Source organism: Microcaecilia unicolor, chromosome 6 (genome assembly GCF_901765095.1).
Source record: "Microcaecilia unicolor chromosome 6, aMicUni1.1, whole genome shotgun sequence".
Classification (NCBI taxonomy): domain Eukaryota; kingdom Metazoa; phylum Chordata; class Amphibia; order Gymnophiona; family Siphonopidae; genus Microcaecilia; species Microcaecilia unicolor.
In genome coordinates this window covers 227,184,602-227,197,033 of record NC_044036.1, presented here as the reverse complement: position 1 = coordinate 227,197,033, position 12,432 = coordinate 227,184,602, and the positions used below count along the sequence as shown (strand labels likewise).

At 41.6% G+C, this 12,432-nt stretch overlaps 1 protein-coding gene across 2 annotated transcripts in view; it reads right to left on the bottom strand.

The window, feature by feature from the left end:
• FKBP15 (FKBP prolyl isomerase 15) overlaps positions 1–12,432 on the bottom strand; it is a 1,277,056-nt gene that overhangs the window by 434,277 nt on the left and 830,347 nt on the right. For both annotated transcript variants that reach the window (XM_030206543.1, XM_030206544.1), the window contains one exon: positions 4,831–5,002. In XM_030206543.1, the coding sequence (XP_030062403.1) occupies positions 4,831–5,002 (172 nt within the window). The remainder of the gene's footprint in view (positions 1–4,830; positions 5,003–12,432) is intronic.

Below are 12,432 nucleotides of genomic sequence, written 5' to 3'. Positions count from 1 at the left end.
GTCCAACTCTGTTACAAATCTTAGTATCATCTGCAAAAAGGCAAACTTTACCTTCTAACCCTTTGGCAATGTCACTCACAAATATAATGAACAGAATCGGCCCCAGCACCGATCCCTGAGGCACTCCACTACTCGCTTTTCCCTCATCCGAGCGAATTCCATTAACCTCCACCCTCTGGCGTCTGTCCGTCAACCAGTTCCTAATCCAGTTCACCATGTCGGGTCCTATCTCAGCCTGTCAAGTTTATTCAAGAGCCTCCTGTGGGAAACCGTGTCAAAAGCTTTGCTGAAATCTAAGTAGATTATGTCTATAGCACATCTATGATTCAATTCTCCGGTCACCCAAAGAATTCAATGAGATTCGTTTGGCACGATTTACCTTGGTAAAACCAAGTTGTCTTGGATCTTGTAACTTATTGGCTTCCAGGAAATTCTCTATCCTTTCCTTCAGCATCGCTTCCATTACTTTTCCAATAACCGAAGTGAGGCTTACCGGCCTGTAGTTTCCAGGTTCTTCCTTATCACCACTTTTGTGAAGAGGGACCATATCCGCTGTTCTCCAATCCCACGAAACCTCTCCAGTCTCCAAGGATTTATTAATCAAATCTTTAAGAGGACCCACAAGAACCTCTCTGAGCTCCCTCAATATCCTGGGGTGGATCCCGTCCGGTCCCATGGCTTTGTCCACCTTTAGATTTTCAAGTTGTTCATACACACTCTCTTCCGTGAACAGTGTTCTATCCACTCCATTCTCATATGTACTTTTGCCAGTCTATCGCGGTCCTTCTCCAGGATTTTGTTCTGTGAAAACAGAACAAAAGTATCTAATTAGCAAATCTGCTTTTTCTTCATCATTATCTACATAGCGGTTCGCAGCATCTTTCAGTCTCACAATTCCCTTTTTAGTCTTCCTCCTTTCACTAATATACCTGAAGAAATTTTTGTCACCCCTCCTTACATTTCTAGCCATTTGTTCTTCCGCTTTCGCCAGATGTATCTCTCTCTTGGCTTCTTTCAGTTTCATCCGGTATTCCTCTCCGTGTTCCTCTTCTTGAGTTTTTCTGTATTTCAGGAACGCCAACTCTTTGGCCTTTATTTTCTCAGCCACTTGCTTGGAGAACCATATTGGTTTCCTTTTTCTGTTGCTTTTATTTGCTTTCCTTACATAAAGGTTTATGGCCATATTTATAGCTTCTTTCAGCCTGGACCACTATCCTTCTACTTCTCGTACGTCCTCCCAGCCCATCAGCTCCTTCCTCAGGTATTCCCTCATTTTACAAAAGTCAGCATGTTTGAAATCCAGGACTTTGGGTTTTGAGTGGCTGCCCTCCACTTCAGCTGTCATATCAAACCAGACTGTTTGATGGTCAGTGCTGCCCACGCGGGCACCCACTCGGACATTTGACACACTATCCCCATTTGTGAGCACCAGATCCAGCGTCGCTCCCTCCCTCGTGGGTTCCATCACCATTTGTCTGAGAAGAGCACTTTGAAGAGCATCCACGATCTACTTCTCTCCGATTCTGCAGATGGAACCTTCCAATCTACATCTGGCAGATTGAAATCTCCCAGCAACAGCACCTCTCTCTTCGTTCCCAGCTTTTGAATATCTGCGATCAGATCTTTATCTAGTTCCACCAATTGTGTCGGAGGTCTGTAGACTACACCCACGTGAACAGGGGTTCTATCATCTCTTTTTAAGGTGATCCATATCGCTTCTTCTTTTCCCCAGGTCCCTGTCATTTCAATCGCTGCGATATCATTTCTCACATACAGAGCTACTCCTCCACCTTTACGACCATCTCTATCCTTCCTAAATAGATTATAGGCTGGTATGTTTGTATCTCATTCAAGGGAACCATTGAGCCATGTCTCCGTGATTGCAACAACGTTTAAGTCTGCCTCCAACATCAGGGCTTGAAGGTCATGAACTTTATTGCTTAGACTGCAAGTATTTGTTGTCATCGCTTTCCATCTACATTTCAGTGGAATTTTTATCTTCTGTTTAGTTTCTTGTTTAGACTCACTTCTTGCTGTGTTGGTAAGAAATGATTTGCTAAGATTGTTGTTTTCATTGCTTTCTTTTCTACTGACGCATCTTGTCTTTATTGCCACACTGGGACAAACCAAAGGTCCATCAAGCCCAGTATCCTGTTCCAAACTGTGGCCAATCCAGGTCACAAATATCTGGCAAGATCCCAGAAAAGCTGAATACATTTTATGATGCTTATCCCGGAAATAAGCAGTGGATTTTCCCAAGTCAATTTAATAATGGTCTATGGACTTTTCCTTTAGAAAGCCGTCCAGACCCTTTTTAAATCCCACTAAGCTAACCGCCTTTACCACATTCTCTGGCAATGAATTCCAGAGTTTAATTACACGTTAAGTGAAGAAATATGTCCTCCGATTCGTATTAAATTTACTACTTTGTAACTTCATCGCATGCCCCCTAGTCCTAGTATTTTTGGAAAGAGTAAACAAACAGTTCACGTCTACCCATTCCACGTCACTCATTATTTTATAGACCCCTCAGCCGTCTCTTCTCCAAGCTGAAGAGCCCTAGATGCTTCAGCCTTTCCTCATAGGAAAGTCGTCCCATCCCCTTTATCATTTTTGTCTCTCTTCTCTGTACCTTTTCTAATTACACTATATATTTTTTGAGATTTGGTGACCAGAACTGAACACAATATTCGAGGTGCGGTCGCACCATGGACCGATACAAAGGCATTATAACATCCTCACTTTTGTTTTCCATTCCTTTCCTAATAATACCTAACATTCTATTTGCTTTCTTAGCTGCCGCAGCAAATTGAGCAGAGCATTTCAACATATCAACAACGACACCAAGGTCCCTTTCTTGGTCAGTGACTCCTAACGTGGAACTTTGGATTACACAGCTATAGTTCGGGTTCCTCTTGCCCACATGCATCACTTTGCACTTGCTCACATTAAATGTCATCTGCCATTTAGACGCCCAGTTTCCCAGTCTCATAAGGTCTTCTTGTAGCAAGGATTTATTATTTGGCTCCCTATGTTAAGAAACCAAGTGAGCACATAATACCATCTATGGAAACCCCATTTGAGGAGCTAAATTTGAATTTATCACAAACAATTGAAGATGAACTATGTGGAGTACAACCTGCTACATTAATTATAGACTTTGTTCTACAGCCGGATCGGGACTGTATCTTGAAAAGTATTTCCTGATATTGCTAGACAAACTCAGAAAAGACGTCAGTCTTTTTTGAAACTTCGTGATCGTGTATTGTCACAGGGGGGAAATTTCTGGCTTAATTTTCCTTGCAAATGTGTTGTTAAATTTCAATCAATTAAATATGTTTTCTTTGAGAGTGATCAGTTAGCAAAATTCCTGGACTCCAGACAAGAACCAGCCGTAAACTCTCTTGTGCTTCCTCCATTAGTATCTACTCCGTGATAGGATAAGTGGGAACATGTTCTACTCATTTTTTCCTATGTTAACGAATTTTTGAATTGTGCCTTGCCTACAATTGTGGACTTTAGCAGTAATTATCATTTAATAGATTTTCTTTATAAAATATTTTCTTGTATGGTATGGTAATACTCCTTTTCTGTACAAGTGTATCTTGTAAAATTCATTAAAATTACAAATAAATTAAAAAAAGAAAAAAAAGGTCTTCTTGTAATTTTTCACAGTCCTCTCGCAATTTAACAACTTTGAATAACTTTGTGTTGTCAGCCAATTTAATTAGCTCACTAGTTACTCCCATCTGTAAATCACCCCAGAGTGCCTGCTTCCCAGCCCGGCTCGGTGACAGAAGCAGCGTGGGCAGCTGTTTGTACTTATTTTGGATATCCTCCCCCAGCGGGGCAGAGTCCAGCCGGCAGAACTTTAAAATATTTAACTCTACATAAATATTTGCAGGAGTAAATATAACATTCTTCCCGCAACATATCTTTGGATTAGCCGACACACCACAATACTATTCAGATTATCCAGCCGCCTACACAATAGTTCCTCTGTATGTTGTACATCTGTATGCTGCATAAATCGGCATGTTTGCTGCCACATGTATATACTGATCTATATTTTTGGATTTCTAGATTATGCATCCTGTGTATTTCATAGAGCGTACCAGGATTACTGCCTGTAGTGATTTTACACCAAGTTACCCAGTAAAGATTTTTGTTTTTGAACAACCACAACCAGGTACTTATTTTTGTACCTGGGGCAATAGAGGGATAAGTAATTTGCCCAGAGTCACAAGGAGCTGCAGTGCTAATCAAACCCTGTTCCCCTGGTTCTCAGGTCGTTGTACTAAACCATTAGGCTACTCTTCCACTCAGAAGCCTAGGAGCTATGGAAAGGCATTTTTCTTCCTAGTCATAAAGGAGCCTAGGGAGCATGGAAACCAATCTATCACACCTATCCCAAATGTGCCAGGAAAAGAGAGGCTAAGACAGACTAGCCAAAGTGAGCTTTTATCAAATAACCCATACAGAGGAATTATTACTTTTTACCTACTGCTAATACTTCTCCCTGTGCAGTCCAATATTACTTCTGTTCTGGCCACTACCTTCTTGCTATTCAAGATCCTTCTCTTGCTTGATGCACATCAGTGCCTCAGCCCCTCCCCCTTCCATCACATACTTCTCTCTTTCTCAAAGACTGAATAGAGAAGAGGAGAAAACAGAAAAAAAATGAACATTCAAGGAATAAACCTGAATATAAAAAGGCCAAATAATACTGTTCTACTTTCATTGAATCTATGAGAAGAACTTGAAGGGGGAGGAAGTCCTTTTAGCTTGCAGTGCCCACCCAGCGCCGCTATTTCATTTTCAGTGCCCTACCTGTAAGCTGAGCCTGCAGCAAGTTCAGCTGCTGCCTGTGCTTCTCAGTCTCCTGCTGGGCAGTTGTCAGTTGACTCTGCAGCTCCATCTCCTCCTTCTGGTGGGCTGTAAGTTCAAGCTGCAAGCGGGAGATCTGTCCTGTTGCAGTTGTCAGCTCCTCTGCTACCTTGGCCTAAAAAAGGGACAACCACATATTAAGCCAGAGTTATTATCTAAGGAGAAACTCAATCATTCAGTGTATCAATCGTCTGTATCGAATGCAAATGTAGTGTAAATTACACACAGGTGGATGCTTCTTATCGGAAACAGTGGAAGGCTATACCTTTTGTACCTCTACACCAATTTAAAAAAACACCTTCCCGACAACACTGCTCTGATCATCGTATTTCTAAAAGGCCTTCTTACTAGTGAAATGATAGTATATATTCAGCATCCAACTTTGTGATCTCTACATGTTAATGAAGTTAGTGTAGATGCTACTTATGATCTAAGAGGACTGTGGAACATGAGCAAGAACTATGAAGCTATGTCATACCATTTACACCTCAAGAGTTACTCATCATGAGAAATGTCATCATCACTGCTAATGGCCAATTAGCTGTGGTGCTCTACGGAATCCAATTAACTATTTGCAATTTGTAATGTGGGGCATGGGTGTAGAGATAATGGGCAGTCTGGGGACAGGAGATGGATGGAAGGCAGAAGAGGTGCAGGGTATATGCTAGAGGAAGTGCTGCGTAGTTTTACAATTGGCGGTGTGTGCTGGGAGGGGGAGGGGGTTAGTGGAGTACAGGAGTGAGGATAAACTCTTAATAGTTTATCCCCAGTGGGGATAAACTCAAAGAGTCTATCAATGTGAAAGGCCTGAACTCCAAGAAAAAGGCAGCTAATGTTATGTATAAGAGGCTGCAAACTGATATGTTTAATTCAGGAAATGTATCCACTGGAAAGATAGTGTTCTTGTGGACTCTGTGAAATTGCCACTGGAATACTTTCTCTCTAACACCATTTACACGTCAGGGTATTATGCACTGAAAAAAAATCATAATTAAGCAAAATTAATTTCTGTGAAAAATGAATGTTATGTAACTTGCTTTCATATAAAACTAAGTTACTTACCTGTAGCAGGTGTTCTCCGAGAAAAGCAGGCTTATATTCTCACATGTGGGTGATGTCATCCATTGGGCCTGGTGAGGACACTGCCAAGTGCACTGTCACTTTAAATCTTTGCGGTAGTGCCCACACCACACATGCGCAGGTGCCTTCCTGCCCAACACTTGAGCTCGGGACCAGAAGTACAGGAGGGATGTGCGAATATATGCCTGCTGTCCTTGGAGAACACCTGCTATAGGTAGTAGCTTTCTCTGGGCATAGTATTCTCACATGTGGGACTCTCTATATACCCGGCTCACAATGTAAATCAATTTCTGCAATTAAAGACATAGTGAGCCTGGTGGAAAAAAAAGGGCCAGAATTGGCTTTCAAGTAGTAAAAAGATTTTGCAGGACTGCTTGTCCAAACTGGCTATGCTGCCTGGAATGATGCTAAAGACAGTAGTGAGCAGTGAAGATGTGGATAGAAGGACCAGGTAGCTGTCTTGCAAATGTCTTCAATGGAGACAGGGTGGAAATGGGCTACAGAAGCTACCATGGCTCTCACATTGTAAGCAGTAACCTGGCCATGAAGGGTCAGCCCAGCTAAGCATATATGTAGAACAGTGGTTCCCAAACCAGGATACCCATAATGAATATTCATGAGTACACTGCCTCCACTGCATGCAAATCTCTCTCATGAATATTCATTGTAGATAGTCTGAAAACCTGTCTGGCTGAGGGGCCTCCAGGACAAGGTTTGGGAACCACTGGTTTAGGAGATACAGATGAGGACTTGTATGTTCTAGATAGTATGCTAGTGCACGTTTGCAGTCTAAGGTATGCAAGAGCTGCTTCTCCAGGATCAAAGTGTGGCCTAGCGAAGAAGACAGGTAGTAACAACAGATTGTTTGAGAAGGAACTCCGATACCACTTTAGGAAGGAATTTGGAGTGGGTTCAGAGTACAACCCTTTTGTGGTAGAACCTGGTATAAGGAGAGTCTGCCACAAGGGCTTGAAGCTTACTAACTCTTCTGGCAGAAGAGCAATTAAGAACACTATCTTATATATAAGGAATTTTAGAGAACGGAACTAAGCAGCTCAAATGGAGGTTTTATGAGAGCTGTTAGGATGAGATTCAGATCCCACATCAATGTGGTTTGATAAGAGATTTGGTATGAAACAAACCTTTCGTGAATCTAACTATCAAGGGATGAAGTGAAACTGGTTTATTATCAACTTCAGAATGAAAAGCACTGATAGCAGTCAAATGCACTTAGTTTTGAGGCCAAATCTGAAAGTTGTACTCTGTAAGGGTAGATAATGAACTTGTAGTAGGCTTGATTGCTCTGGCTCCAAACTAGAGAGAAAATCTTTTCCATTTTAAGTTATAACATTTTCATGTAGAAGGTTTCCTAGAGGCTAGGAGTATCCTAGAGACTGCATCATGAAGGTTTAAGGAACATAAATCTACATTGTCAGGAACCAAGCTGTGTGGGCTAGAAAGCAAGGGTCTGGATGAAGGTGGGACCCTTCATTCTGTGTTATTAGGGTTGGAAAAGGATCCAACCTCAATGGTTCCTTGGATGATAATTCTAGGAGGAGGAGGAACCAGATTTGACGAGGCCAGTAGGGAGCTATTAGAATCATGCGTAGTTTGAGAAGAGTTTTACCTATGAGAGCTAGTGGAGGAAAAGCACATAGAAAACCTGTTGCCCGGTGATGTAAGAAGGCATCTGGGCTATATAGTTGGGAGCATACAGACAGGAACAAAAGTTGGGAAGCTGCTTGTTCTGAGGAGAAATGAAGAGGTCTTTCTCTGTTTCCAGCAGTTGGAGACTGCTGGAATATTTGACGAACTACAGAGGTGCTGAGGGACCATTTGTGAGGTTGAAGGACCTTGCTCCATTTGTCTACTACAGCATTCTGTTTGCCGGCTAGGTAAACAGCTCATAAAGATATTTTGAGCAGCTGCCCATGTCCATATCTAGATTGCTTGGCAACAGAGATAGTAAGAACTTGTTCCTCCCTGTTTGTTCAAGTAATACATCGCTATCTGGTTGTCCGTGTGAACTAGTGCTACCTAACCGAGAATACGGTTCTGGAAGGTCTTGAGAGCGTACCAAACTGCTTGCAACTCTAGAAGGTTGATATGATGTCTTTTCTCCTGTGGGGACCAAAGCCCCTGTGTGTGGAGACCAGGTAGGTGTGCTCCCCAACCTGTCACAGAGGCATCTGTGGTGAAGATTTGTGATGTGGAAAGGGCTGGAATGGAAGGCCCTGGGTGAGATTTTCAGACAACATCCACCACTGTAGGGAATGATGTAGGTATGGAGTGATCCAAATGCAAGCTGATTAATAATCTCGTGGCTTGGCACCACTGACAGGAGAGTGTCCACTGAGAAATTCAGAAGTGAAGATGAGCCAATGGTGTTACATGGACTGTTGAAGCCATGTGACAATGTAGGCGGAGTATCTGTCAAACAGATACATGGGTGGAGTTGAATATTTGAGTGGCAAGATGCAGTATTTGTTTGCCCTCGGTTGAGGAAGGAAGCCTCTGCCCTGTAGTATCGAGGAGAGTTCCTATGAACTGTAACCTCTGAACTGGTTGAAGATGTGATTTAGGGTAACTACCACAAATCCAAGCAGTTCTAGGAGTCGTATGGTTGAGTGATTGGAGGTGCTTGCTGGTTCTTGGGAGGCTGCTTTAACTAGTGCTCCAGATAGGGGAAGATGTGTATGCCCCATTTGCGAAGTGTTGCAGCTACTTCTATCAGACACTTTGTGAAGACTCAAGGAGCCGAGGCCAAGCCAAATGGTAAGACTTTAAATTGATAGTGCAGAACTTGTACTGATAGTACAGAGGAACTTTCTGTGTGCAGGGAGAATAGGTATGTGTGTGTATGCCTCTGAGATCTAGAGAGCAAAGCCACTTGCTGAGCTGTATCATGGGAAGCAGGAACCCCAGGGATACCATGCAAAATTCTTCTTTCAATAGAAACTTATTTAAGTCTCGTAGATCGAGAATTGGATATACTTCCCCTGTCTTTTTTGGTATGAGAAAATATCTGGAATAGAACCCTTGACCCCTGTCTGATGGAGGAACTATTTCTATTGCATTCTGCCAGAGGAGGGCTGAGTGCTCCTCTTTAAATAATTAATCTGGAGGGAGTTGAAACAGAACTCTTTTGGTGGATGGTTGGGAGGTCTTCTTTGCCAATGCAGAGTGTAGCCGTGCTGAATAATGTGCATCACCTAATGGTCGGAAGTTATGCGAGGCCACTTCTGTTGGAAAAGACAGCTTCCCTCCGACAGGTAGGTCACCTGGCAAGGACAATTGTATTGTAGCAAATCTTTCGTGGAAGGAGTCAAAAGTAAGGTTGTTGTTTTGATCAGTGGTTCCCAAACCTGGTCCTGGAGGCACTCCAGCCAGTCAGGTTTTCAGGATATCCACAATAAAGATTCATGATAGAGATTTGAATGCACTGCCTCCACTGTATGCAAATCTCTCTCATGAATATTCATTGTGGATAGCCTGAAAACCTGACTGGTTGGGGTGCCTCCAGGACCAGGTTTGGGAACCACTGGTTTAGATTGAGATGGTGCCTGGGTTTTATGACCCCGCTGCTGTTTTGGATGCAAACTCTGGGGCATAGTCCTTTGAGGTGGAGTAAGAGTGTAACAATGCTTAGACATGTAGTAATGAGCGCCAATATACTCTTGCAAATCTTCTAGAAGAAGCAGCACAAGTTTGTGGCTTGTGTAATGTCTTAATAGTATTGTCATGTTTTTAATTAGGTCAGCCACTTCCTCGACTTTGTCTCCAAGTAAATTTTCTGCTAGATGCTCCTGGACAGCAGATTCAAAGTCAAAGACCCTAAGCCAAGAGAGACGTTGTATTGCTACTGCTAAGGCAGAAATACATGAAGAGACATCAAAGGCATCAAAAGCTTGTCTGGCCAGATATTTCCAACAGTCAAGAAGTTTTCTGCAAAGTTTATGGAAATTCTGCAGGAAACAAAAGACTTCTTGGAATCATTGTGGATCGAAATTCCAAGTGTTAAGGGGAAAAGGATGGTGATAGGTAGTATACCGTCCGCCCGACCAGGATGAGCAAACAGACGCAGTCATGTTAAAGGAAATTAGTGACGCTAATAAATAGGCAACACAATAATAATGGGTGGTTTTAATTACCCTGAACGTTCTCAGAATAAGTAGAATATACTATCAAAAATTCTCCCACAATTCTACTATGTTACTCAATGCACAATGTGTTTATGGGCTACTGTGGCAGGAAATGATGAAAAAAGTGGAGAAAAAAAGACCTCAGAAAAATCGGAACTTCTTCGTTTTTAAAGGACACGCCTTTTGTATAATGAGGGAACCACTTTAATCATGCGTCTTTAACTCCACTGTATCAACTTCACAAAAACACTGCCACTGTGCCCTTACAAACACTCATAGCAGAGACTCAACATATAATGGGAATAACTTGGAATGAGTACTTATCTTAGATGATGATTTTTCCATAGATTTGTATGGTATCCAGCCTTGCAAAGATAACTTCTAAACTTGCATAAAGTCCCGACAGGGAAGCCCTGTTTCGCTAACAGATAGCTGCTTCAGGGGAAATCATTTATAATAAACAAATCCAAGTAGTTAACTTATCCCATAGTCTCCGTGTCACCCTGGTACACAAAAATGGCGGACAGCTTCTTTTTCAAAAAATTCCGCTTAAATACTTAGCGTGTGACGTCACAGATCTCTCCTCCGCTCAAATCAGCAATGCAATTAAAGAAATGCTTTCCATTCAGTAGATACATTTAAACCTTTAGGAATGACTGTCTGTAACACAAATATCCACCATTGTTCCCTTTGTCGTAATAATCGCCTTACATCACCCCTCCGTTCTGTTACTCTTATTTGTTCCACCACAATGCATTTCAAATCAGAAAATTGATGATGTTTCTTTAAGCAATGAGGTACTATTGGTTCATAAATTTTCTCAGCCTGAATACAATGTCTATGTTCTATCAATCGGGTTCTCAAAGGACGAGATGTCTGTCCCACTTAGAACAATTTAAACAGACAGCCTATGATGTAAATTACATTAGCAGAAGCACAATTAGTTGAAGAATTCAAAGGATAAACTTTCTCTGAATGTGCATCCACAAACACATTTGATTCAATCATGATGCTACACACAGAGCAATGACCACATGCATTATGCGATCCTTCCATCAGTCTCCTGAGGCTGGCACGATTCCAAAGGTCAGCAGAACATAGTACATCATTGAGGTTATTGTTCCGTTGAAAAGCAAAAATCACTCAGATTCTGAAAGCAAGGGTGAACTTGTAGTAAAGGTAAATGTATTCTAATGATGTTAATCATCTTTTTCGAATGAGCATTCAATCATGTAACGAATGTCAACATTTCCTCTGGGTTCTGAGGTGTCGGTCTAGAACACAGCAGCCATTCTCTATGATTATTTCGTGCTCTTTTTTTGGCTTTAGAAACTAATTTCTTAGGATAACCTCTATCTGTCAATTTCAATTCCAGCTGATTAGCATGATGTTGGAACAAATCCTCCTATATCTAAGAAATTGAGCAAAAGGAATATTCGTTCTACAATGATATGGGTGCATGCTGCTGTATTGCAATGTAGTGTTTCTGTCAGTGGACTTGATGTACACAGAAGTTTCCACCCGCCCTTGATGTAAACTGACCCAGATGTCTAGAAACGCAATCCCTGAAGAACTATACTTGGCTTTGTGGCATCCATTCAATTCTTCAACAAATTGAAGTAATTGGGCAACCATACCTCTCCATGCCATGAAAATGTCATCAATATAACAGAACCAACAGATGGCATGAGAAAACAATCTTGATGTATAAATCCATTTCTTCTCAAAATATTCCATTAAGAGATTAGCATGCAGCTCCCATAGAGACCTCTGTTTTTTGGAAATAACACTTCTGATTCCAAGTGAAATAATTTTCAGACAACGTGATGCAAATCAGTTCTATAAGAAAATCTGTGGGGACCAATTTTGGTTGTGGTCTAGTTTCTAATATCTGTTCCAGAACATCTAACGCTTCTGCTTGAGGTAGAGAGCACAGACGTCCAGTGTTACTAATATGATGTTAGAATCCACCTCATCATAAAGAGCTTCTAATAACATCAAAAAATGAGAGCTGTCCCTTATATATGGACAATAGGACGGCCAGGTGGTCTGTTCACATTCTTGTGAATCTTAGGCATGAATCTTAGGCAGGGTATAAAAAATTGGAACTTTGAAAAAACGATAATTCAAAAAATTATATTCTTTATGGGTAAGAAAACCCGCTTTCCTGTCACTGGTGGTCAGCCTTTCAATATCTTCCTGTACTTGCTCAGAAGGATCCTCATCCATTTCTAAATACGTCTTCCCATCCGTGTCCTTTAAAAACGAGGAACTTCCAATTTTTCTGAGGTCTTTTTTTCTCCACTTTTTTCATAATTTCCTG